General features: G+C 42.3%; 1 protein-coding gene across 3 annotated transcripts in view; it reads left to right on the top strand.

Annotated features, from left to right (window-relative positions):
* LOC109908842 (NADPH--cytochrome P450 reductase) overlaps positions 1 to 27,619 on the top strand; it is a 61,955-nt gene that overhangs the window by 23,618 nt on the left and 10,718 nt on the right. For all 3 annotated transcript variants that reach the window (XM_031796164.1, XM_020507567.2, XM_031796165.1), the window contains 2 exons: positions 25,443 to 25,491; positions 27,230 to 27,358. In XM_031796164.1, coding sequence (XP_031652024.1) covers positions 25,443 to 25,491; positions 27,230 to 27,358 — 178 coding nt within the window. The remainder of the gene's footprint in view (positions 1 to 25,442; positions 25,492 to 27,229; positions 27,359 to 27,619) is intronic.

Below are 27,619 nucleotides of genomic sequence, written 5' to 3'. Positions count from 1 at the left end.
CAAAGCACTTCATGTCTACGGACGTGAGTGCTACGGGTCTGTAATCATTTAGGCAGGTAGCCTTTGTTCTTGGACACAGGGACTATGGTGGTCTGCTTGAAGCATTCCCTCTTGGAGAAAAGGAACACCTATGTGAGAATGCTATTCATTGACTACAGCTCAGCGTTCAACACCATAGTGCCCTCAACGCACATCATTAAGCTAAGGACCCTGGGACTAAACACCTCCCTCTGCAACTGGATCCTGGACTTCCTGACGGGCCGCCCCCACGTGGTAAGGGTAGGTAACAAAACATCCGCCACACTAATCCTCAACACAGGGACCCCTCAGGGGTGTGTGCACAGCCCCTTCCTGTTCTCCCTGTTCACTCATGACTGCACGGCCAGGCACAACTCCAACAACATACATTTGCCGATGACAACAGTGGTAGGCCTGATCACCGACAACAACAAGATGGCCTATAGGGAGGCGGTCAGAGATCTGGCCGTGTGGTGCCAGGACAACAACCTCTCCCTCAACGTGATCAAGACAAAGGAGATGATTGTGGACTACAGGAAAAAGATGACCGAGCACGCCCCCATTCTCATCGATGGGGCTGCAGTGGAGCAGGTTGAGAGCTTCAAGTTCCTTGGTGTCCACATCACCAACAAACTATCATCGTCCAAGCACACCAAGACCGTTGTGGAGTGTGCACAACAAAACTTATTCCCCCTCAGGAGATTGAAAAGATTTGGCATGGGTCCTGAGATCCTCAAAAGGTTTTACAGCTGCACCATCGAGAGCATCTTGACCGGTCACCTGTATATTATTTAATTACTTTTATCTCTTATTCTTAACCGTACTTTTTTAATACTGCACTGTTGGTCAAGGGCTAGTAAGTAAGCATTTCACTAAGGTCATCCATCACCTGTTGTATTCGGCGCATGTGAAATTAAATGTTAGAACAAGCAATGTCGGAATCTGGGGTGTGTCTGTCTGTCATTTAGATAATAGTGCAAATTAAGAAACCCTGGAATGAGTAGGTGTGTCAACTTTTGACTGGTACTGTATGTAATGGGATGTATAGACAATACGGACTTGGTGGCTGAGTTCCTTGATGATCTTTACCTTCCTGTTATACCGGGTGCTGTAGATGTCCTGGATAGCAGGCATTGTGACGCGTTAGGCAGACCTCACCACCCTTTTGGAGAGCCCTGTGGTGGCGTACGGTGCAGTTGCTGTATCAGGCGGCGATCCAGCCCAACAGGATGCTCTCAATGATGCATCTGTAAAAGTTTGTGAGGGTCTTAGGGGCCGAGATGCGCTGTTGCGCCTTCACCACATTGTGTGGGTGGACCATTTCAGATTGTCAGTGACGTGTATTCCAAGGAACTTGAAGCTATTCACCTTCTCTACTGTTGCCCTGTTGGTGGATGGGCGCATGCTCCTGAAGTCCACGATCCGCTCCTTCGTTTTGTTGAGGTTAATTTCCTGGCACCACTCTGCCACGGCCTTCACCTCTTCCCTGTAGGCTGTCTCGTCGTTTTCAGGCCTACCACTGTTGTATGGTCTGCAAACTTGATGATTGAGTTGGAGATGTGCGTGGCCACGCAGTCATGGGTGAACAGGGAGTACACAGCTGAGCACGAACCCTTGTGGGGGCCCCTGAGTTAAGGATCAGCCAAGTGGAGGTGTTGCCTACCTTCACCACTTGGGGCGGCCCATCCGGAGGTCCAGGTCCAACCAAGTTGCACAGGGCGTGATTGAGACGCAGGGCCCCGAGCTTAATGATGAGCTTGGAGGGTACTATGGTGTTCAAGGCTGAGCTATTGTCAATGAACAGTATTCTTACATAGGTATTCCTCTTGTCCAGATGAGATGGGGAAGTGTGGAGTACGATTGCATCATCCATGGATCTATTGGGGCGATATGCAAATTGAAGTGTGTCTAGCGTGTTTGGTAAGGTGGTGGTGATATGATCCTTCACTAACCTCTCAAAGCACTTAATGATGACAGAAGTGATGACTAAGTTGGTATAAAATCTGTATAAATTGTTTTTATAATTATATGACAATTTAGGTTAGTTACCTTTAGTTCAGTTACCTTCGCTTTCTTGGGTACAGGAACAATGGTGTATATCTTGAAGCAAGTGGGGACAACAGGCTGGGATAGGAAGAGATTGAATATGCCTGTAAACACTCCAGCCAGCTGGTCTGCGCATGCTCTGAATACGCGGCTAGGGATGCCATCTGGGCTGGTAACCTTGCGATGGTTAAATGTGTTTCTCGCGTCAGCCATGAAAATGAGAGCTCGCATTCCACGGGAGTGGTGGTGGCCCGCGTTGGCGGCACTGTTTCCCTCGAAGCGAGAGGTATTTCACCTTGTCCGGGAGCTGGTTTTCCCTTTATAATCTTTGATTTTCTGGAGTCCCTGCCACATACTTCTCATGTCTGAGCCTTTGAAGTGCCAATCCACTTTGTCTCTGTACTGACTTTTTGCCTGTTTGATTGTCTTACGGAAGGCATAACTGTACTGTTTGTACCATATTCCAGTCACCTTGCCGTGGTTAAATGCGCTGGTTCGTGCTTTCACTTTTGCACGATTGCTGCCATCTTTCCATGGTTTTTGGTTTGAATAAGTTTTAATCATCACAGTGGGAACAACATCCCCTATACACTGTTGTAAATGTAACAAGTACTGATATTGTATCGTATAACATCCACAACTTTCCAAGAAAACAAAATCAGACATTTATGTTCCGTTTACATACTGTATATTTTAGAGCGCCGTTTCCCAAACACGGTACTCTGGATCCCAAGGGGTGCACGTTTTGTTTTTTGCCCTACACAGCTGATTTCAAATGAAAGCTTGGCTATTTATACAAAGTTGGTATTAAACCTGTATAAATTGTTTTTAGAATTATGACAATTTAGGTTGATTCCATTACACAATTTCTGATACGTCATATGCCGTAAAAGCAGGAACAACGTCACCTATGCCAGTACCACAATTCTAATTAGACTGGTTTTGGATTTCTCCCTACTCAAGATGGCTGCCACTTTTGTCCCATTTTATGGATTTTTAAAAAATATAATAGGATCTGTATGGTGTTAGGACTATGTTACTATTATCTCTATGGGCCCTAGTTTTCATCTGCTTGTTGTTCCAGGGAACACTGTGCCTACTGTTACATTGGAGTTTAGGGTGAAAGCACACAATGCATCATGGTTTAGAGATCGGTTTACTAGGGCCAGGATGTTATCGCGATACTCATTAGTATCGTGGCAAGGAAACAACAAGAAGCGGATTTAAATTATTTAGGAAAAATTGCCCGAATGTTGGAAACAAATATTATGTTGTCATCCAGAGTCCTATTTGATTTATTTTCCAAGCTGTAGCACACTATTTTACTGACGGCAGGTATTTTAAAACCTCTTTGGGATAGGGGGCAGTATTTTCACGTCCGGATGAAAAGCGTGCCCAAAGTAAACTGCCTGCTACTCAGGCCCAGAAGCTAGGATATCCATATAATGGTAGATTTGGATAGAAAACACTAACGTTTCTATAACTGTTAAAATGTCTGAGTATAACAACATTTATTTGGCAGGCGAAACCCAGAGGACAAACCATCCAGGAAAAAATAAATTTGAGTTCACTGTGTTTTCTATTGGTTTTCTATGAGAAACTAGATTTGAGGCAACTGGTTGCAGTTCCTATGGCTTCCACTAATGTCAATACTCTAGAAATTGGTTGACGTTTTTCCTTTTGAGAAATGAAGTACGGCTGTACTTTGAGTGTCAAGCCAAGTGGACTCTCTTGTTTGGTGCGCACGACCTGGAGCTCGCTCCACTTTGATTTTATCCGCTATTGAACACAGTATATTCCATCTTAAATTTGATCGATTATTTACGTTTTAGAATACCTAAAGTTGGATTAGAAAAGTTGTTTGAGATGTTTGGACAAAGTTTACAGGGAACTTATTAGATAATTTGTAGTCATGTTGGGCGAGTTGGAACCGGTATATTTCTGAATCAAACGCGCCAAATAAATGGACATTTTGGGGGATATAAAGAAGGAATTTATCGAACAAAATGACAATTTGTTATGTTTCTGGGACATATTGGAGTGCCAACCGAAGAAGATCTTCAAAGGTAAGGCATTAATTATATCTTTATTTCTGACTTTCGTGTCTCACCTGCTTGGTTGAAATATGATTTTCATGTGTTTGTATGATGGGGCGTTGTCCTCGGATAATCGCATGGTTTGCTTTTGCCGTAAAAGCCTTTTTGAAATCTGACACGGTGGCTGATTTAACTAGAAGTTAAGCTTTATTTTGGTGTATTGCACTTGTGAATTTATGAAAGTACTAGACGTCAAGCGGGATGTCTAGCCGTAACAGGTTTTAAAGGACTGACTAATGGGTTTGTTCTGCTTGTTTTAATTTTTGCCCCGCCCCCCCCAAAAAAAAATCACAATACTGCAATTGTCAAAGACCTACAGTTTACAGTGCTGGTGTGTATTTTCTGAGGGAGGGGCTATAATGTAGCTTACCATACCATATTAAACTGCTGCTGTATGGCAGTTTAGTGTATAGTTACTGATGGTCACAAAAGAGGACATTAATAATTTCTGAATGTGTTCATATACCTCAAATTGAGCGTAGTCCATAATGTAAAATGAATGGAAGTTATTGGCAGTGCACCTATTACCTACAGGTAATAGGTTAGTGCAGTCACATTTATTGCCTAAAGCGCCTGGGAAATATTATAAATGTTCCAGCTGGGCCCAGTAGTGACTTATGTTTTTATTTTTTTTCCCTTTTTCCTTCCTCTCCCCCCTCTGTGAGTAGCTTCCCCTGTGCTGTCCTGCTTGCACCACCCTCCTCATCACTTATATTATCAGTGTGGAGTCAGTGACTTGAGGTTTGGCTGTGCTTTGCTCCCTGCTCAGTGCACTGCTCTTCCACCACAAGCTGACTGGAGCCTGAGCCATTCCCCAGAGCAGCAGAGGCTGCCTTCCATTTGTTCTAATCAGTGGGGAAAAGCTGTCTATGAATAGTCCTGGCCTGCTCTCTCACTGGCCCAGGGCTGTGCTCAGTGAATGGAGACAGTGTTGCGAGGAGCGGAGGCAGACAACACAGCTGGGCTGCTCCTGACACTGCTGCTCGGTGTATGGGAGATCATGAACATGTGTGAAAACGGGCTGGATGTTGTTGTTTTTTGTCGGGGTTGGGGCAGGGCTATAAAGTCTGACTAACTTGGTCACATATGCAACAAAATATTTTGCGTGACCAGGAGTTTTATTTTGGGAGCACTGTGCTGTACTGTTGTTTCCGAGTGCCCTAGAGAAAAAAGTGAATGTAGATTCGATAGCGTTATGGTAGCACCATAACGACAGCGAAAACATCTTGCTTCTAGCCCAACCAGGTCAAAGATCTGATCTATTATTACCGGCGCAACATTTTTATCTTCCTGTAGAGGATCGCCGGGACACCATTTTTACATTCATAAGCCGTACTAAAACTGCTTCATTAACCATTTGTTTACACTTTCATGTTACTTCATTGGCTAGCTAAAAACCTGGTAACTTTACCAGTATATCTAAACATTTTGGGTATAGAAGGGAAAGGGATTGCTTCTTCAGGAGACCAATGATCATTTGAATGACAGATCTCTTGCAATGTCGTCACCACCAGCCTGCATTTTTTTAAGTGTACATTGTTCAATATAATCAATCGGAAAATAGTGCTTTTACACAATATAGAAACCCAATTCCACAAATGATTTTGGAATTTCAATGACAGGTATTTGTATAAACATTTGAGCTTTTATAATAAACTGTCTTTACAGTGCAAAATATTATTGTTTAGGGCACATGTGCTAAGTAGCTAGAATTCATATAGGCCCTATATATATATATATATATATATTAGGGCCTATATGAATTCTAGCTACTTAGCACATGTGCCCTAAACAATAATATTTTGCACTGTAAAGACAGTTTATTATAAAAGCTCAAATGTTTATACAAATACCTGTCATTGAAATTCCAAAATCATTTGTGGAATTGGGTTTCTATATTGTGTAAAAGCACTATTTTCCGATATAGGCCCTAATATTATTTGAGAAGATTGGAATCACCTTTTTTTTTTACTAGCACCACATGAAATTTAGGAGTATATCCCATATTTCCTGGCCCTCCTAAATTTCATATGGTGCTTCCAATCTTCTGAAATAATATTTTAGAGCCCTGGGTGGGGGTACAGGAAAGGAGAGGATAACTACAATATAACCCAGCCCCCTTTATTCTCATTTAAATACATGTTCCGGTACTCTGGCGTCTAAGAAAGTTCCTGCTTTGGGCTGGATGAGTCAATGTGGCTAAAACGTATACAAAAGTACTGGATAATCTCTTTTGAATGGGTATTCTGGGTACCTAACTGTGTTATGAATGGGGCGTTGCAATCTCTCCTGTACAAGTTGAGCAGCCTCTGTGTTTTTGGGCCCTAGCCAAAGTTCCCTGGAGAGCTAGTGAGAAAGGCGAGTTAAGCCCTCTCTGAGCCCTCCCAAAGGTGGAAAGTTGAGGCAAAGACAAGCAGACCCCCCCCCCCCCCTCCCTGCTCTAGTTGTTTTTGTTTCCCTTCACTTTCTTTCTTTTTGGGGGAAGCCATCTCTTATTTGCCTGGCTTCTCCGCTTGATGAAGTAGGGTCTGTGCCACAAATGGAATCCTTTTATGATAGAGGTTGCTATAGCAATCACATTCCCCCTACATTCCCCCTAATCTACATTCACTGGGGGGGGGGGCCACTTAGTCAGACCGAGCTTCTCACCCTTGAATGGACCACAACTTGTGTGCCGTAGCTAGCTAACACCTTTCAGATTGGAGAGGAAAAGAGGTGAGGGATGAGGGAGGCATGCGTTGAGTTTGAATGTTCTCTCTGTGTGTGTGAGACGCTTCAGGGTTTTATGGGAAGTCTGTTTCCCACCATTGCCTCTTCTGTGCTTGCCAGACGTGGTGTGTGTGTGTGTGTGAGTGAGTGAGAGAAGGATTAAGTGTGTGGTGTAGAGTACTCGGTGGAGAACAGAGTTCACGCACAGCTGGTTGTTCTAGGTGTCTTTGGGCGGCTGTAGCTTGGATTGTGGACGGAGTGCTGCTATGGTTCAGGCTGGTGTACACACTACTCAGCTCCATCTTGTTGTGAAATGTGTGGCAGCACCTCTTAGCTCGGAGTTTGACAGTGGTGTGGCTTCGCTGGTGGACACAGAGCCAAGTGCTATGGGCTGTGTGTTTTCCATGCCGGAGGATAGGAGCGCTGCCGCAGAAAGGTCAGTATGAAACTTCGTACTACGAAATCTGGACTTCTGAGAACCTCTGATCGCACCCTGGCTGGCACACAATGACGTGAACAGATTTTTCTCCATTCAATAATTTTGCGGTTAGATCTGCTGATAGCAGCTTAACTCTGTGTGGTTTGTTAAGTTTCTATGGGATGCCCTGGCTTGAGGACAAAAATGTGTATCCCATTTCTATAGGCAACTCACACTGCTCTTAGTAGTTAATGCAATTCATATGCACTGTGTGGATATGGCTCTTGAATGGTCCCTAGTGTTGGTCATTTGGTCAAATGAACTTGAGCCGTGGATTTTACAAAGTCATTCTACATGCAATGCGGCACCATGTAGGGTCGTTTCACATCAAAAAGCACAAGAGGATGTGACACCCACCATTGTCAGATTGTTCTGAAATATTTTCTGTAATTAGTAACTGATACGATTAGCATTCCTGAAACATATTACAATATTTTGTAAGGTTATTTTTCTTTTAGAAACGATACAAAACATACAAACGACATCATCATACAAACGGTTTCCACAGGTCCTTAAGTCTTAAGGCCTTAATGTGGATAAATTATTTTGTCTTAAATACATTTTTTCAAAGGTCTTAACTAAAAATAGGTAGATTGGGAGATGGACTACTTTTTATTATCTTCTGTTTGCATTGTGCACAGGGGATGTAAAGAATGGTTGATAGGATAGTGATTTACTACAATGTAAGGAACACAGTTTAGCTTGAGCCAGAGATTGGCTGTGGTAACGGAGGTCGACTTGAAACTATGGTAGACAGTTAACGTTAGTCTGCAACTACCATAGGGAAAGTGAAAATTCAACAAGAACTGGTTGGAGAACAGCCACTTTGCTTTGTGGTTAAAATCAGTTGAAGGGAATCAACACGAAGCCCGCTGTGTCTTTTGAAAGAAGTTCTTCAAATTTTGGCACTAAGGGAATTAAAGATGTAGAATCCCATATGCAGTGTGAAACACAGAACCGCTGTGAAAAGCCACCAAGCGGCCAGCATTTCTCAGTTCTGTTCAGTTGTCTCCATCTCAGTACCACATACGACAGTCCAAGTACAGCCAGTAACGTTACCACTGCTCCAACAACTTCGTTGCTGGGAACCACATCATCAAGCGATCTCCGAACAAAGTTTGGCTCTATGCTATTGAAAGGAATCACATTCAGTCAAGGTACCTGGGGTCGCAGTTCATTGGATTGAGAACTTGCCTGTGGTGGAGAGGGCTATAGAAGTATGGCCATCACTGGTGAAGTACAGTATGTGGATGCGGTGAGACCCTAGAAGCTCCCAACCCCTGGAACAGGGTCATTTGACACCATAGAACCCAGCAAGATCAGCTCATCTTGGCCAAACAGCTGTTCTTCATGGCTGTCTCCAGGACTTTCAGTCCCTTTTTGACCAAGTACCAGACTGACAAGCCCGTGATGCCATTCCTCCTCAAAGACTTGGCTGAGTTTATCACGGTAATGATTTATATTCTAGTACTGCGCAACTTGATATTCCCATTTGATTTCCACTCTCATCACTGATTGTAATATTGATGATATGAAGCTATGATAGAGGTGACGACAAAGATAAGAGTTGGAAATCTACATGTATTTTTTTAAATAATGTGGTTAAAACCAGCATTTGCACTACATTTTGAGTTTTCCGTTTGCAGAGTTTTTTTAGGCGTTCTGTCAAGATGGCACTCCTCCACTGCAGATGATCAAACTGGATGTTGTTGCCCAAAAGAATGGGGTCCGCCTGAAGGAAGTTGACATAGGCTTGGGTGCCGAGTCAGTCCTCAAGGTAGTGTGAGAATTTAGAAGTATTACTTTCTGTCAAATTATGGTGAGGATGCAGACAGCAGATTGTTTTCTATTGTATGAAGCCATTAATCACTATTTATGGCCCATTATCCCTCTGTCAGAAACTGCAGAGAAAAAACAGTGAGTGAAGCTCACTCTCCTAGTGAGTGAAGCTCACTCTCCTAGTGAGTGAAGCTCACTCTCCTAGTGAGTGAAGCTCACTCTCCTAGTGAGTGAAGCTCACTCTCCTAGTGAGTGAAGCTCACTCTCCTAGTGAGTGAAGCTCACTCTCCTAGAGTTTAGGAGAGACTGCATGAAGGTTGTCAAACATTCTAAAGAAAGTGCAGGACAAGAGCCCCCCGAAATACCCCACCATAAGACAGATGGCATGTTTGGACCCCACTCATGTTCTGACCCAGACTGGTGCCAGGGCAGAATGAGCAGTCTTGTGCAAACGTTTCTGCTAGACAAGAAGTTGTCAGGTGTCTCTGCTGGTAGGAATAGTTTAATGGAATAGTTATACAATTGTGTATACATTTGGTAATAAGTGACAGAAGCCTGTCTGATGTAGTAATATAATGATTAGTCAGTGATGGCGCCGGAGGGTAGGGCTGCCGTCTTATCGGCTCTCAACCAATCATGCTATTTAAAAAAAAAAAAAAAAAATGCGTTGTTCGTAACTTGTTTTGTACATAATGTTTCTGCTACCGTCTCTTATGACCGAAAAGAGCTTCTGGACATCAGAACTGGGATTATTCACCTCAAATTAGACGGAGTTCTTCTTCAATGAGTCAGATGCGAGGGATATACTGCAGACACCAGACCAGGCCCGATCGCTGTGATTTGCTCGAGAAGGAAACAGATTTAGAGGCAAAAGAGGCAACAGAGGATTTAGAGGCAACAGCCTTGCGTGGATCAGGCGATGAGTGGCTAATCTGCCTTTGCCTTCCGTCCTGCTAGCTAATGTTCAATTGCTGGAAAATAAATGGGATGAACTGAAAACGCGTATATCCTACCAACGGGACATTAAATATCTTATTTTTCAGAGTCGTGGCTGAACGACGACATTAAGAGCATACAGTTATACACTATCGGCAAGACAGAACAGCAGCCTCTGGTAAGACACGGGGCAGGGGCCTATGCATTTATGTAAACAGCTGGTGCACGATATCTAAGGAACTCATGATAAGCTGTAGACCACACTATCTACCTAGAGTTTATCTGTATTTTTCATCGCTGTCTACATTCCACCACAGAGCGAGGTTAAAACTGCACTAAATGAGCTGTATTCTGCCATAAGCAAACAGGAAAATGCTCATCCAGAGGTGGCGATCCTAGTGGCTGGTGACTTAAATACAGGGAAACTTAAATCAGTTTTACTGAATTTCTATCAGCATGTTAAATGTGCAACCAGAGGGAAAAGAACTCTGGACCACCTTTACTCCACACACACTCATACAAAGCTCTCCATTGCCCTCCATTTGGCAAATCTGACCATAATTCTATCCTCTCGATTCCTGCTTACAAGCGAAAATGAAAGCAGGAAGTACCAGTGACTGGGTATAAAAAAGTGGTCAGATGAAGCAGATGCTAAACTACAGGACTGTTTTGCTAGCACAGACTGGAATATGTTTTGGGATTCTTCCGATGGCATTGAGTACACCACATCAGTCACTGGCTTTATTAATAAGTGCATCGACGACGTCATCCCCACAGTGACTGTATGTACATACCCCAACCAGAAGCCATGGATTACAGAGAACATTCGCACTGAGCTAAACGGTAGAGCTGCCACTTTCAAGGTGCTGGACTCTAACCTGGAAGCTTATAAGAAATCCCTCTGTGCCCTCTGACAAACCATCAAACAGGCAAAGCATCAATACAGGACTAAGATCGAGTCTTACTACACCGGCTCTGACGCTCGTCTGATGTGGCAGGGCTTGCAAACTATTAGACCACAAAGGGAAGCACAGCCGAGAGCTGACCAGTGACACACGCCTACCCGATGAGCTAAATTACTTCTATTCTTGCTTCGAGGCAAGTTATACTGAAACATGCATGAGAGCATCAGCTGTTCCGGACGACTGTGTGATCACGCTCTCCACAGCCAATGTGAGGAGGAGCGTTGACAGCCAGGTCAACGTTCACATAGCCGCAGTGCCAGACTGATTACCTGGATGTATACTCCGTGCATGCACTGACCAACTAGCAAGTGTCTTCACTAACATTTTCAACCTCTCCCTATCTGAGTCTGTAATACCAACATGTTTCAAGCAGACCACCATAGTGTTCTTGGGCACATGGACTAAGGTAATCTGCCTAAATGACTACCGACCCGTAGCACTCACGTCTGTAGTCATGAAGTGCTTTGAAAGGCTGGTCATGACTCATCAACACCATTATCCCAGAAACCCTAGACCCACTCCAATTTGCATACCACCCCAACAGATCCACAGATGATGCGATATCTTGCATTCCACAAGGCCCTTTCCCACATGGACAAAAGGAACACCTAGGAGTGCTATTCATTGACTACAGCTCAGCGTTCAACAACATAGTGTCCTCAAAGCTCATCACTAAGCTTAGGACCCTGGGACTAAACGCCTACCTCTGCAACTGGATTCTAGACTTCCTGACAGGCCACCCCCAGGTGGTAAGGGTAGGTAACAACACATCCGCCATGCTGATCCTCCACACGGGAGCCCCTCGGGTGTGTGCTCAGTCCCCTCCAAACCTCACTGTTCACTCATGACTGCATGGCCAGGCACAACTCCAATACCAATAAGTGTGCTGAAGACACAGTGGTAGGCCTGATCACCGACAACGATGAGACTGCCTATAGGGAGGAGGTCAGAGACCTGACCATGTGGTGCAAGGACAACAACCTCTCTCTCAACGTGATCAAGACAAAGGAGATGATTGTGGACTACAGGAGAAGGAGGACCGAACACGCCCCTGTTCTCGTTGACCGGGCTGTAGTGGAGCAGGTTGAGAGCTTCAAGTTCCTTGGTGTCCACATCATCAACAATCTAATATGGTCCAAGCACACCAAGACAGTCGTGAAGAGGGCACGACAAAACCTATTCCCCCTCAGGAAACTGAAAAAATTTGGCATGGGTCCTTAGATCCTCAAAAGGTTCTGCAGCTGCACCATCGAGAGCATCCTGACTGGTTGCATCACTGCCTGGTATGGCAACTACTCAGCCTCCAACCGCAAGGCACTACAGAGGGTAGTGTGTACAGCCCAGTACATCACTGGGGTCAAGCTTCCTCGACCCAGACTGTCTTCCCAGACTATTTGCACCCCCCACACTGCTGCTACTCTGTTATTATCTATGCATAGCCACTTTAATAACCCTACCTGCATGTAAATAATTACCTCTACACTGGTGCCCCTGCACATTGACTCTCTACTGGTACCTCCTGTATATCGCCCCGCTTTTGTTATTTACTGCTGCTCTTTAATTATTTGTTTTTCTTCTTTTTTATTTTTTTTTTAGGTGTTTCTATACGGCATTGTTGGTTAAGGGCTTGTAAGTATTTCACTAAGGTCTACACCTGTTGTATTTGGTGCATGTGACAAATTTTTATTTTAATAATCATTTTCACTTATCCGTTCATCTGTTTTGTTACAGGTGATGTGATTACCCAACAGTTTTTTGAACTTCCTGTCCCTTGAGGACAAAAGTGAGCGCTCCTCTCTTTCTGGCCCATATAGAGACTAGGCTGGATGTGTTCTTGCATTGTTTCCTCAGCCAATCTAACCCTGAGCTTTGGGGTTTCTGTAAGAAGCTTCTTATTTTGTCCCATGGCAGGCGAATGTCGTGAGGCTTCTCCATCAACAAGGAGGTGTAACAACAGTCATTTCCCAGAGACTGGTGTGTGATTGTGGGGGGGTGTCATGGTTCCTCTCACCAAGGAGCTGCTGACCTGAATCAGCCATGTCAAAATACAGAGCACACATGGACTAGGAGTAGAGGAAAAGGGAAAGTGCTGTGCAAGGGCAGAAGAGAAAAGCTGCAGAGGATCACATGGATGTTCTGAAAAAAATGTACTCTGACCGCCTGGAGAAGGATGAAGGCAAATTTGCAGAGCAAGCAGAGGGAAAATCTGAAACCTTGATGGCTCAGCTCATCACCAAGTCCAACACCTTCAGGAGCAGATGTAAGGAGAAAATGATGAGCATACAACCAGTCGAGGCAGAGTTGGAGAGTAATGCCACAGAACAGACACATGCCATGATTAAATGGAGAAAGAGGGAGAGCAAGTCGGAGACCCTATTTTGTATTTTATTTTTTTCTCTCCATTTTGAGCATAGTTGAAATGAATTGTCCCAGGTCTGGAAGGTAGTGGATTGGCACCAGCAATTTTGTTTTGTTTATATGCAACCCTGTACATAAATGGTTTCCTTTTTAATAAACACATTTGGACATGATGTCCCTAAGTAATTGGTGTCCTTCAGTACTTTTTGTTAGTTATGCTCCAACTTTCCCTCCTTGTGCCAACATGAGTTGTTTTTAAGTCTTGGTTCCAATAGTTTATAAAATATTTTTGTCAGTTGAATACACAAAACCTTGGTGAGAGCATATCATAAAGTCTGTTTCTGGCACAAATAAGGTTGCTCTGATGTCAAAGATTTCAAATCAACATTTTGTGATGTAACCTTAAGTTGTATGTATTTGAAACTTCAGTCCAAATTGTATTTTGTATTCTGTCATGGAAATAAATGCAATTCCTGTTACCAAGTCATGAAACATTATTTTGTCATGAAACATGATTGCTGAGAAATTGAGCTAATTGATTGCGTCCAAATTGGACATTTTTATTTAAAGTGTCTCTTTTCTGGTAGGAATAGTTTGGACCAAACCTCTTGCTACCAATGAGTAAGAGGTTTGAATATTTTTTTCACAAAAGCCACCCACGGGCCCCCAATGCCAATCCCAACTCTAGAACCAGTATCAATTCTCTGTTTGACAATTAGTATGAAGCTGTGGCTTGGATATTGCTTTTCCTTACTATGTAAAGTATTCCCTGTGAATCTGGTCAAGTTTTTAGTTGAGACTAGTAGTTGAAGTCGCTAAGTTCACCATAAAGTAGTGGCAGTACCAGGTTTTGACCACTAGATGCCGCTTTTCCTGCTATACTGCCAGACTATTTGATCCATTTTGCTGGTCTCTTGTGGCTATTAAATGGATCTCATTTCCTTTGCAACTTTGGGGAGAAAACCAATAGATTTGGCTCATTATGAAAATAAATTGTGTGGTCAACCTCACAGTTCAAGCCAGCCCTCCATGAAAGCAACTCCGTTTATCCTTTTTGCAACCTAATGCTTCAACCAAACTCTCACCCTCCGATCCAACATGTCCCAGACATGCTCAATGGGATTGAGATCCGGGCTCTTCACTGGTCATGGCAGAACACTGACATTCCTGTCCTGTAGAAAATCATGCACAGAATAAGCAGTATGGCTGGTGGCATTGTCTTGCTGGAGGGTCATGTCAGGATGAGCCTGCAGGAAGGGTACCACATGAGGGAGGAGAATGTCTTCCCTGTAACGTACAGTGTTGAGATTGCCTGCGATGACAACAAGCTCAGTCCGATGATGTTGTGGCACACCGCCCCAGACCATGACAGACCCTCCACCTCCAAATTGATCCTGCTCCAGAGTACAGGCCTCGGTGTAACGCTCATTCCTTTCGACGAAAAACGCGAATCCGACCTTAACCCGTTGTGAGACAAAACCACGACTCGTCAGTGAAGAGCACTTTTTGCCAGTCCTGTCTGGTCCAGCGACGGTGGGTTTGCGCCCATAGGCTACTTTGTTGCCGGTGATGTCTGGGGAGAACCTGCCTTACAACAGGCCTACAAGCCCTCAGGCCTACAAGCCCTCAATCCAGCCTCTCTCAGCCTATTGTGGACAGTCTGAGCACTGATGGAGGAATTGTGCATTCCTGGTGTAACTCGGGCAGTTGTTGTTGCCATCCTGTACCTGTCCCGCAAGTGTGATGTTCGGATTCTGTGCAGGTGTCTGCCACTGCGAGGACGATCAGCTGTCCGTCCTGTCTCCCTGTAGCGCTGTCTTAGGTGTCTCACAGTATGTACATTGCAATTTATTGCCCTGGCCACATCTGCAGTCCTCATGCCTCCTTGCACGTTCACGCAGATGAGCAGGGACCCTGGGCATCTTTATTTTGGTGTTTTTCAGTCAGTAGAAAGGCCTCTAGTGTCCTAAGTTTTTTAATAACTGTGACCTTAATTGCCTACCGTCTAAGCTGTTAGTGTCTTAACGACCATTCCACAGGTGCCAGTTAATTGTTTATGGTTCATTGAACAAGCATGGGAAACAGTGTTAACTTCACAGATCTTCATTGTAAAGGGGTTTATCTTGATTTTTACGAATTATATTTGAAAGACAAGGTCCTGAAAAAGGGCCGTTTCTTTTTTTGCTGAGTTTATTTATTAGGATGAGTGACATTTATCCCAACTATGGCTGACCCCAATTAGTCGATTGTTTGGCCCTAAGGCTGTTGGTCAACCGAGATTGTTTTTGTCGAGCAGTAACAAATAAACAGCTCTGGAAAATTGAGTCCACTGCAAAATGATCAGTTTCTGGTTTTACTATTTATAGGTACAGTTGAAGTCGGAAGTTTACATACACCATAGCCAAATGCATAACTCCAGTTTTCACAATTCCTGACATTTAATCCTAGTAAATAATCCCTGTCTTAGGTCAGTTAGGATCACCACTTTATTTTAAGAATGTGAAATGTCAGAATAATAGTAGTGATTTATTTCAGCTTTTATTTATTTCATCACATTCCCAGTGGGTCAGAAGTTTACATACACTCAATTAGTATTTGGTAGCATTGCCTTTATATTGTTTAACTTGGGTCAAATGTGTCGGGTAGCCTTCCACAAGCTTCCCACAATAAGTTGGGTGAATTTTGGCCCATTCCTCCTGACAGAGCTGGTGTAACTGAGTCAGGTTTGTAGGCCTCCTTGCTTGCACACGGTTTTTCAGTTCTGCCCACACGTGTTCAATGGGATTGAGGTCAGGGCTTTGTGATGGCCACTCCAATACCTTGACTTTGTTGTCCTTAAGCCATTTTGCCACAACTTTGGAAGTATGCTTGGGGTCATTGTCCATTCGGAAGACCCATTTGTGACCAAGCTTTAACTTTCTGACTGTCTTGAGATGTTGCTTCAATATATCCACATAATCTTCCGCCTCATGATTCCATCTATTTTGTGAAGTGCACCAGTCCTGCAGCAAAGCACCCCCACAACATGATTCTGCCACCCCCGTGCTTCACGGTTGGGATGGTGTTCTTCGGCTTGCAAGCGTCCCCCTTTTTCCTCCAAACAAAACAATGGTCGTTAAGGCCAAACAGTAATATTTTTGTTTCATCAGAGAACATTTCTCCAAAAAGTATGATGTTTGTTCCCATGTGCAGTTGCAAACCGTAGTCTGGCTTTTTTTATGACAGTTTTGGAGCAGTGGCTTCTTCCTTGCTGAGTGGCCTTTCAGCTTATGTCAATATAGGACTCGTTTTAATGTGGCTATAGATACTTTTGTACCTGTTTCCTCTAGCATCTTCAAAAGGTCCTTTGTTGTTGTTCTGGGATTGATTTACACTTTTCGACACCAAAGTACGTTCATCTCTAGGACACCGAACGCGCCTCCTTCCTGAGAGGTATGACGGCTGCGTGGTTCCATGGTGTGTACTTGCATACTATTGTTTGTACAGATGACTCACCTCCAATTGACTCAAATGATGTCAATTAGCCTATCAGCAGCTTCTAAAGCCTTGACATGATTTTCTGGAACTTTCCAAGCTGTTTAAAGGCACAGTCAACTTAGTGTATGTAAACTGGAATTGTGATACCATAAAATACTGGTGTCATGGACAAGATGATGCGTCCTTCACGAAGACAAACCTTCCCGATTCCATCCTTGCTGAAGCACCCCCAGATCATCACCAATCCTCCACCAAATTTCACAGTGGGTGCGAGACCTGGAGAGGCCTATAAGCCACAGTGTTTTGCACCCACTGAAGTTTGGTGGAGGGTCGGTGAAGATCTGGGGGTGCTTAAGCAAGGCTGGAATCGGCAGATTTACTTTGTGAAGAACGCATGAATCAAGCCACGGACAAGGTTGTCCTGGAAGACCCTGTCATGGCCAGCCCAATCTGTATAGCTCTGCGTTTACATGATTGGTTCACTGTAGGTGGGGGTCGTGCATCCTATATAAACACACACTCACTTCCTTGACAACAGCTCTGCACTGCTCCGTGAAGCGCAAGAAGTATGAATCCCCTCATTTCTGCTGAGGCCATATCACCGTACATGCGCTCCATGGCCAATGCAGACGTCGTATTGACTATGCGCCAAGATGCACAATGTACTGCTCTCTCCTGCCAATTTGTGCACATTCATTGTTTCATAACTTCATTGTGTGAATTGTTTGCGTTTGATTGTTAGTGTATATCAATTCCTCATTAAATATATCACCAATAGTACAATTAATGTTAATTCCCTATAATTTCTAATCTACAATGTTTGTTACAGTAGTTTCTGTTCATGCATTCAATGTTATTCCAGTCTTCCCTTTCATTGTCGGAGTGGACACGATGTTTGCAGAGTACACAACCTATGCTACACTTGTGAATGTTGAGTAACGACATACACGCATAGAAGTAGGTATATAGGCTACCTGGCCTGTGCGCAAATGAAGGCATATAAACATGCCCATTTTGGGGATCTGATAGTTTTTCTAATTGGCTTAACACATCACCACTAATAACCTGTGGAGCTTCTCAAAGTGAACAAAGTCTGTTTTTACATCCTTTGACAATTACAATAGTTCCTCAGTGTATTTGAAAAATATTTTGCACACTTAGCGTGAAAGGGAGTAATGTCATGCTCTGATCCAGTGGAAACATAAAATATGCCAACCTGATTACTTCTTATCAGCGCTTGACTTGGACTGAAATCATTTCTGGTACTCATTTTGGGTGCTGATATTGTTTATATTTAGGTGCAGGAGCTCCACAATACTTTTGAGCTAATGTTCTATAAGAGGAACAAGAGCTTAAGCAGTAGAACATTTTAGGTGCTGGTACTCCGCTCTGGTGAGCTCCTGCCCAAGACGAGCACTGCTTTTGATCCCTTGCGCAAATAGCCTACAGCTGTACAATATTTTGACCAAGTTTGCTAGAGCAAGTTCGTTGCAGACAGGCCATATGTAGTCAATGTGATTTATAGGATATTTATTTTTATCAGGGTATTGTTTTTAAATTTAGATTTGGATAGAACTTTGATAAACCACATGACAATGATTTTGAGATATGAAGACAATTATTATAAATTAAATGAAGCTGTTTCACGAAAATGTGCATATGAAACGATAACTGGCATGCTGATCGGTAGAAATTGGCATTCCACATGAGAAATGTTGCAGCCGACTCGTGTAGTAGCCTATTACCGTCAACTTCAGGGGAGTAATGGCAGAAAATGCGAAAGCCAGCAAGAGCGGGAGTAGAATAGTTGGGTAAGGTAATTTTTATTTTTATCCTGGTTATCTAGAGCTCTTGCGCCCTCTTAAGGAATTTTTGTTATTTCATCAAACCGTAAGCTTAAAGCATCAGACAAGCTCAGTGGATGTAGTTTAGTGGATGTAGTAGATTTTATTAAAACACATAGGGTGTGTCTCTATATGGAAAAATACATTTAGTCGGGGACAGCCCGAAACCCAACCCAGGAATAAAAACTCCACTTTGTCTATGACAGCCAATGGAAGTTTATCATAACCCACCCCTTCTTACATGTGTCTCTTGGGGTCAATCTTATCCAGGTGAACCAAGGGCTTGAGCTGCTCAGCGAAGCTGCACATGTCTTCGCAGAACACTGTACAGTGTGTGTTTGGGAATTTTACCATTGAAGACAATTGAAACCATCGTCTAACAGTAACTAATCCATGCCTTTTTTAAAGGGAATAATCTACATACAAAGAGTATAAGCGTATAAGAAGGACAAACTGAAATGCTTTCATGGTGGAATGGTTTGAATTGTGAGAATGACCACACAGTTTATTTTCATCATAAGCCAAATCTATTGGATTTCTACCCAAAGTTGCAAAGCAAATGTTGTGATCTACAGTGTATTCGGAAAGTATTCAGACTCCTTGACTTTTTCCACATTTTGTTACGTTACAGCCTTATTCTAAAATGTATTAAATTCATGTTTTTTCTCAATCTGCACACAATATCCCATAATGACAAAGCGAAAACATGTTTTTAGAAATGTTTACAAATGAATTAGAAATAAATAACTATAATATTACATTTACATAAGTATTCAGACCCTTTGTTATGAGACTTGAAATTGAGCTCAGGTGCATCCTGTTTCCATTGATCATCCTTGATGTTTCTACAACTTCATTGGTGTCCACCTGTGGTAAATTCAATTGATTGGACATGATTTGGAAAGACACCCACCTGTCTATATAAGGTCCCACAGTTGACAGTTTGTCACTTCATGAGGTCGAGGGAATTGTCCCTAGGGCTCCGAGACAAGATTGTGTTGAGGCACAGATCCAAAAAATGTCTGCAGCATTGAAGGTCCCCAAGAACACAGTGGCCTCCATCATTCTTAAATGGAAGAAGTTTGGAACCACCAAGACTCTTGCTAGAGCTGGCCGCCCAGCCCAAACTAAGCAATAGAGGGTAGAAGGGCCTTGGTCCGGGTAGTGACAAGAACCCAATGGTCACACTGACAGTTCCTCTGTGAAGATGGGACAACCTTCCAGAAGGACAACCACCTCTGCAGCACTCCACCAGTGGACGCCTTTATGGTAGAATGGCCAGATGGAAGCCACTCCTCTGTAAAAGGCATGATGACCCAGGTGGAGTTTGCCAAGAAAGCACCCAAAAGGACTCAGACCATGAGAAACAAGATAATCTGGTCTGATGAAACCAAGTTTGAACTCTTTGGCCTGAATGCCAAGGGTCACATCTGAAGGAAACCTGGCACCACCTCTATGGTGAAACATGGTGGTGGCAGCATCATGCTGTGGGGATGTTTTTCAGTGGCAGGGACTGGGAGACTAGTCAGGATCGAGGGAAAGATGAACGGAGCAAAGTACAGAGAGATCCTTAATGAAAACCTGCTCCAGAGCACCCAGGACCTTAGACTGGGGCGACTTTTCACCTTCCAACAGGACAATGACCCTAAGCACTCAGCCAAGACAACCCAGGAATGGCTTTGGGAGAAGTCTGTGTCCGTGAGTGGCCCAGCCAGAGCCTGGCCTTAAACCCGATCTAACATCTCTGGAGAGACCCGTGGGTGACTTTGGGCAATTTATTTTCGGATTCCTCATGTCTCGCTCATCTACAGGAAGAAGTTTGGTCCAAATTGGATGTTGGGTACTGTTATTTAAAATCTGAATTCTATCAATTAAAATGGCCAATTTGGGTGCACTCTTAATTTCTCATAGATCAAATTTGCATTTCAACTGTTTCAGGAATGCTAATCTTAGAAACGGCCAACTACAGAAACAATTTCAGAACAACCTGAGATTGTGGATGTCATGTCTTGCTGAAGATGTAGGAGCTTAATTTGATCACCTTTTGTTTGAGAATTTTCCTGCACATCAGGAAATGTAAACTTGTAGTGTATTCAAGGGTTTTAAAAAGCATCTAAAGTTTAAAATGTCAGACTTTTTATTTGTTTCATCAAAAATGTATCAACCCCTACAAAAATGTTCCATTAATTATAATCCACATAATAATTCACATTTCCTGTTGCTACAAGATTATTTTCCTGCTGTAGCAAACTGGTTCAACTGGCTCAAATTTAGATCCTACATCTGTACATGGAACTACTGTATATTTCCATTGGAGTGATGACACCACAGAAGTTACGCTTGAAGGGAAAGAAAAAAAAGGATTCGAGAGGCATTAGCCTATAAATTCTTACATTCCACCATTTTCAACCTATTAAATATCATGGGTACTTGTAACAGTTGATCTTTGGCAGAGAGTGTGAACAAGAGGGTGATAGGGCCAGAAGTCATTTAGTTGAGAACAAGCATTTATTTCCCAGTCTTTACCAAAAACCTTACTCGTCTGTCACTCAACTGATTTTAAGCTGCTTCAGTTTACACACTACTGAATTGTCTAAAATCGTTCAGACTAGCCTATACCTACTAATTTGTAATTCATGTTTGCTGTTGGTGATTGTTTGTGCCCATTTCATTGCATAGAATACTGCAGCTGTCCACTCATTTGACGTCTGATGACGTTTGGAGGAAAGGTGCAGCATTCCCTGTGTGTGTGTGTGTGACCACTCTAGATTACATGTTCTGTTGCATCCCCCCCAGCCTGAGACAGTGTATTTTTTTGTTATTATTTGTTCAAACCCCAGATGTATTTATTTAACCTTTATTTAGGCAGGGGTAGTCCCATTGAGGCCAATGTCTCTTTTTCGACGGAGCTCTGCATGACTAGACCAAGACGAGCATGGGAAACAAAGAAAAATGCACAAAAAAACAGTCATAGAAAAATAATAATTCCTCGGTGAAGAGGTCCTCTACCAACAATCTGATGATATAGTATTCTGAAGATTATTCCATTAGTGAGGTGCGATCTGTAGCGACAGAGACCTAAATCTGTAGTGACAGAAGTAATTTCAAGAATTAGCCATTCCTGTGACAGGGTATGGAATCTCGTGCTTCTATAGGTTAGTAACGATGTTGGGTAGGAGTTTTCACAGAAGGGCTTTATAAATTAACAGAATGCAATGATGAAACTAAATTACTGAGGTTTACAGTAGGATAAATATGTTAGTTGCTTTTAACCCCCTAGAGTCCGCGGCCTTGCGTTAATCAAATTAGCATCATAAAAAAATCCCCATCAAAATCTGTCAGTTTAACCTAGAGATCTTTTTTTTTGTTGTTGCATGGGCTGTATCTCAATCCACTGCAGTGAAAGGTGGCAGAGTTAGAGCGGTGTTTGTCAAACCATGCAACGTCCCGAAAATCTTTTCTCACAAACATCTGTATCGTCCAAGCTATTATAACACCTCAATGGAAAGATGTGAGGAACACGATGGCATTCTCCGTTTTGCTCTACGGCTCCCACAAACATCACAGGACTCGTCTGAAGTCGGTACATCTGATCTGCCAACTTCTGTCTGAACGGTTTGTGCTACACACTAATTTGACCCCTCTGTGGAAATATGAGTCTTTCACAAACACGTACCAGACCAGTCTGAAGGTAGCTGGTTAAGTTTTTTAAAGAGTTAGTATTGTGCCTAAAATAAGGGGTTAAATGCAACAAAAACATATATAGTTTCCTAATCTTATCTCTCAGATATAGGACAGGCACTTCAGATTTGAAGGACGATCTGTTTATCCATGTTTGAAGCTGTTATTCAATGCGTTTCTATGGGTTAATAGCAGTATCAAAATGATTGTTTGATACCTTAAGGGGTCCTAAAAATCAAATCAAATAGCTAAAGGATCATTGGTTTGACCATCCTAAAACAATTCCATATGGCTGAAGCTAATAATTTAGGTAAATCTTCCCAACTGCGAACACACACACGGGACACCCACATCAAACCCGAAACCAACTCACATTTGAGTTCAGTCATGGCCACTAGCATTTCTTTACGAACTAAATTTAAAATGAGGCCAGTCTAAAGTGCAGTTCCCTGTTTAGACTGTGTCATATGGTACAAAATGGGATAGCTCTCACATCTTTATGTATTTGCAAGTTGTCAGCTTCACACCATCTTTACTCAAATGTGACTACAAAAGGAAATATGCATGGTGGACATTCTCATATAGTCAAATGTTGCAGTATGGACACTTTCAAGGTTAATCCTTGACATTAAATGTCAATTTACATTTTTGAGTCATCAAAAAAATGGACATATGGGAAAGATTCAAGACCAAAAGCGACCCTTTTGAGCTAAAAGGTTGTTTTGCAAGCTTGCGTGCCTGTCATACTTCACTGAAGTTACTCACCCTAGCCTGACAGTAACACTTGAGTAAATTGGAAAGGAAATGAAGAAATAGAGAAACAAAATTATGTGAGTCATGTTACAGCCAGGGATATTTATGCAGCAGAAAGTGTGATGATGCAAAATGCATCATATGATGAAAAAAACACTTTTCCATTTTTATTGAAAGTGCTCTGTTTTGAAAACTTAACTGCTGACATGGACACTTTGGGGGGGGACTGTATCAAGGGGACTAATTAATGAAATACTCATGTTTTTTGAGAAAAATATCCTTTTAAAAGAATGCCAGGACAGGGAGGATGCTGTATTGGACCCTGTTTCATCATTGGCCTTGCCAAACACCTTACCCCGCTTAACCTTTTACAATACTCTGTGTTTACTTAAGAGATAGAGGACATCAGTCAACTCTAGGCTTGGGGCATATTCACGTTGAAGAGTTGTAGCAGAGGGACCGTGACGAGATTTACATTTTCATAATATGTACATAACCTTTTAAATTTACATTAGCAATGTAACGTTATGTGCCAAGAGAGGGTTCGGGGGCAATGAACGGTCTTGCTCTGCAGCTTAAATTTACGGTAAATATCCCAGTATAGTCACTAGCCAGTAAAGCATGCTTCACAAACTATTCAACTATGCAAGCAACTTTTCATCTTAACCATATTGCACTCTTGAATGCAACAATTCACAAGCATGTGCAGACAGGGTTTATTTTCACGTCTGTACACTCATTACATTTTTAGCTTCAATACAAAAGCACAGTTACTAAAGCTAACATGTAACGTTAGCCTATAAAAAAATGTATGATTACCCTCTCATACGAATATAAAAGTAGAGTAGGCCTGCCGTACAAAATTAGAACTAACCAAGCTTTATTTTTATCAATATAATGCAAATCTTTACAAAAAAAAGCTAATTGCGTAAAAGCTAATTGTGAAAAAAAATGTGGATAATTCACTGGGGAGTTGAGAATAGCTGTTTTACTTGGCTCAGTGCAGCCAGCCAAGAACCATTGACAGTTGTATTTATTTTTTAAAGCTACGCCTACATTACAATGTAACAGGCTGTTACTGCAATTTCAGGTAAAAACTCAATAAAATATTAGGAAAATGTCTAAACATTTCAGCTGTTTTAAAAATACTGCTCTGCTATTATGATGTTTATTGTAGGAGTGTTGGACTCAGTGAGACAATTTTTTAACACTGCCTTGCATGGAGGGGGGCAACTGTGGGGCCAGTGACATGTGCTTCCTCCAGAAGTAGCGGTCGAGAGGTGACAAGTTAACAAGTTTACATTACAGTAAAAGGTCTAGCCGAGGGTATTTTCTCAATCTCTAAGCAATCTCTCGTAGTGAGAATAGGCTCTTAAAACCTCTTAAGGATCTGCCCCTTTTTTTCAATTTTCACCTAAAATGACACCCAAATCTAACTGCCTGTAGCTCAGGACCTGAAGCAAGGATATGCATATTCTTGATACCATTTGAAAGGAAACACTTAGAAGTTTATGGAAATGTGAAGTTAATGTAGGAGAATATAACACATTAGATCTAGTAAAAGTTAATACAAAGAAGAAAAAACAACTTTTTTTTCTACCATCTTTGAAATGCAAAAGAAAGGCCATAATGTATTATTCCAGCCCAGTCACAATTTAGATTTTGGCCACTAGATGGCAGCAGTGTATGTGCAAAGTTTTAGACTGATCCAATGAACCATTGCATATATGTTCAAAATTTTGACAAGACTGCCCAAATGTGCCAATAATTTTTCAAGTTCAGAACTATGCACTCTTCAAACAATAGCATGGTATTCTTTCACTGTAATAGCTACTGTACATTGGACAGGTGCAGTTAGATTAACAAGAATTTAAGCTTTCTGACAATATCAGATATGTCTATGTCCTGGGACATTTTCTTGTTTACTTACAACCTCATGCTAATCGCATTAGCGCACATTAGCTCAACCGTTCAGTGGGTGGGACACCTATCTGTAGAGATCCTTAAGAGGTTTTAAACAAGATCAATGAGGCAATGAGGCTATAGGAAAGTTTGAGGGTCCTCCAATGACATGCTTGTAACATTCCCATTATTTTGCATCCCCTGGTGATAAACCATTAGTGTGAAAAGTGACCATTTGGTCCCTGTACTAGACATGTGTGCTTTTCTTGCTTTTGAAAAGCATCATTGGTTTGCTGTGTTTTATGTCCCAGCAGATAGTGGTGAAAGAATAATTGTTCCAGTGCAAGATTTTCTTTATAGACTTTGGAAGTGCATAACATTTGTCTCCTTTTTCTTTCAGAGCACCTTCTACTCAAGAGACTAGTTTTATTGAAAAGATGAAGAAAACAGTGAGTTTTTCTATTTTTCAGTGTTTTGGGTGTGGGAAGGATAATGGTCTAGCTACTAGACTGACTTTACATAATGGTTATTAGGTAGAGGACGGATTGCAGTGGATCCTCCGGACTCCTCAGTCCAGACTTGGGTTCAAATACTATTTAAAATAATTTTGAAATATTTTCTGTGCTTGATTGAGCTTGTCTGGTACAATAGAACCAATAGAATAGTCAAAAAGGTGAAAACCCTGCCCATCTGGCAATCCAGGAAGAAAATAGTATTTGAACATTTCCTCTGCGCCGTACTAGCTAACCTTGAGAAATGTATATAGTTGATTTGGCTGCAAAGTACCCAGATATCAGAAGGTGAAATGAATACAATTATGGTATTTTACGACATCATGTAGTTTAGTCTCTGTTGCTCACTGTCTACATGACATAGACTGACCAGGTGATCCTTTATTGATGTCACTTGTTAAATCCACTTCAATAAGTAGATGAAGGGGAGGAGTCAGGTTAAAAAATTATTTTTCAACCTTGAGACCATAGAGCCCAACAGTGGAGGTTTCATAATACCCACAAAAGCAATAGTTTTTTTCACCATTCATGTTTCCCATAGGGGATTTTAGAAACACTTAAAATAAAGGCTATGCTTCGTGTGGGCTTACCCTGGCGTTTCATTTTGATAACCATGTGAGTCTCTCTCGCACAAGGTGACTTTTAGCAATATGTTCAGCTCTATTTACTCTCATTTATAAAATGCTAAATAGCATCAATGTAGACATCATGCAAAACTACAAATCACTGCAAGCTCCTGCATGTAATCTCTAGCTGACACCGTTGCTAACGGTATTGTGAAATGTAGCCAATTGATTCATTCATTCATTTAGCAAACATTAGTTAATCCAGAGATGCTTACCTTTGCCTCGATTTGGCAGTCTCGTCCAGATCATTATTGCATTTGTAGTTCTTTAGCAGCTAATTAGCGATTCATTTTGGGGGGGGGGGGGGGGTAAATATAGTCACATTGTCCTAGAGATTTACATGGTTATCAAAATGTCACGCCAGAGTAATCCTACACAAAACACAGCCCTTATTTTAAGTGTTTCTAAAATCCCCCGTGGGAAAAGATTATGCTGGAAAAACTATTGGAACCATTTCCCTGTTTGACCGCTAGGTTTTATGGGTATTATGACTCATACTGTGGTACTATATTGGGACATGGATTGTGTATGTGTGCCATTCAGAGGGTGAATGGGCAAGACAAAAGATTTAAGTGCCTTTGAATGGAGTGTTGTAGTAGGTGCCAGGTGCACCGGTTTGTGTCAAGAACTGCAATGCTGCTGGGGTTTTCACTCTCAATGTTTCCTGTATGTATTAAGAATGATCCACCACCCAAAGGACATCCAGCCAACTTGACGCAACTGTGGGAAGCGTTAGTCAATATGGGCCAGGGAAACGTTTTCGACACCTTGTTCTGAGGGCAAAAGGAGATGCAACTCAATATTAGGAAGGTGTTCCTAATGTTTGGTATACTCAGTATATTTAATTATTCTATCACAGACCATAATGCTCTAACCTGTATAATATAATATTTTACCTCGTTATTGGACAACAAAAAGTTAAATGGCAACATGGTGGGTTGGTATTTGGTTACAACTAGGGCCTGGAGTTTTTTCCTGGCCGCCAGGTCATGTGGTCAGGAAAAACTCCTGGCCCTCATTCCAAGTGTTGCTGCTATTTCCCTCTCCAGGGTAGGAACATCGTGGTATTCTACGGCTCTCAGACAGGCACGGGCGAGGAGTTTGCCAACCGGCTGTCCAAAGACGCCCAGCGCTACGGCATGAAGGGTATGGCCGCCGACCCCGAGGAATACGACATGGTAACTAATTAACAACATTCCTATATCAGTGTTTATATGGTTACATATGAAATTCTGTATCCTGGTTCTGTTTTTCTGGATCATTTGAGAATTATGCTAAATAGGTTTTGCTTTCACAAGACCTGGAAATAATCATTTCGGGTGCGATTTGAATTCTACGTGACATTAGCAAGCTAGCTTGTTTACAATGGGCAAAAAGTACCATGCGATTTGTGCTGCCACGTCACAATACCTGGTACTCTGGTCCTGGGTCTTGGATCC

The sequence above is a fragment of the Oncorhynchus kisutch genome, linkage group LG18, assembly GCF_002021735.2.
Source record: "Oncorhynchus kisutch isolate 150728-3 linkage group LG18, Okis_V2, whole genome shotgun sequence".
NCBI classification, from domain to species: Eukaryota; Metazoa; Chordata; class Actinopteri; order Salmoniformes; family Salmonidae; genus Oncorhynchus; species Oncorhynchus kisutch.
The sequence above is the reverse complement of the archived record's forward strand: the minus strand, read 5'-3'. Positions and strand labels throughout refer to the sequence as shown.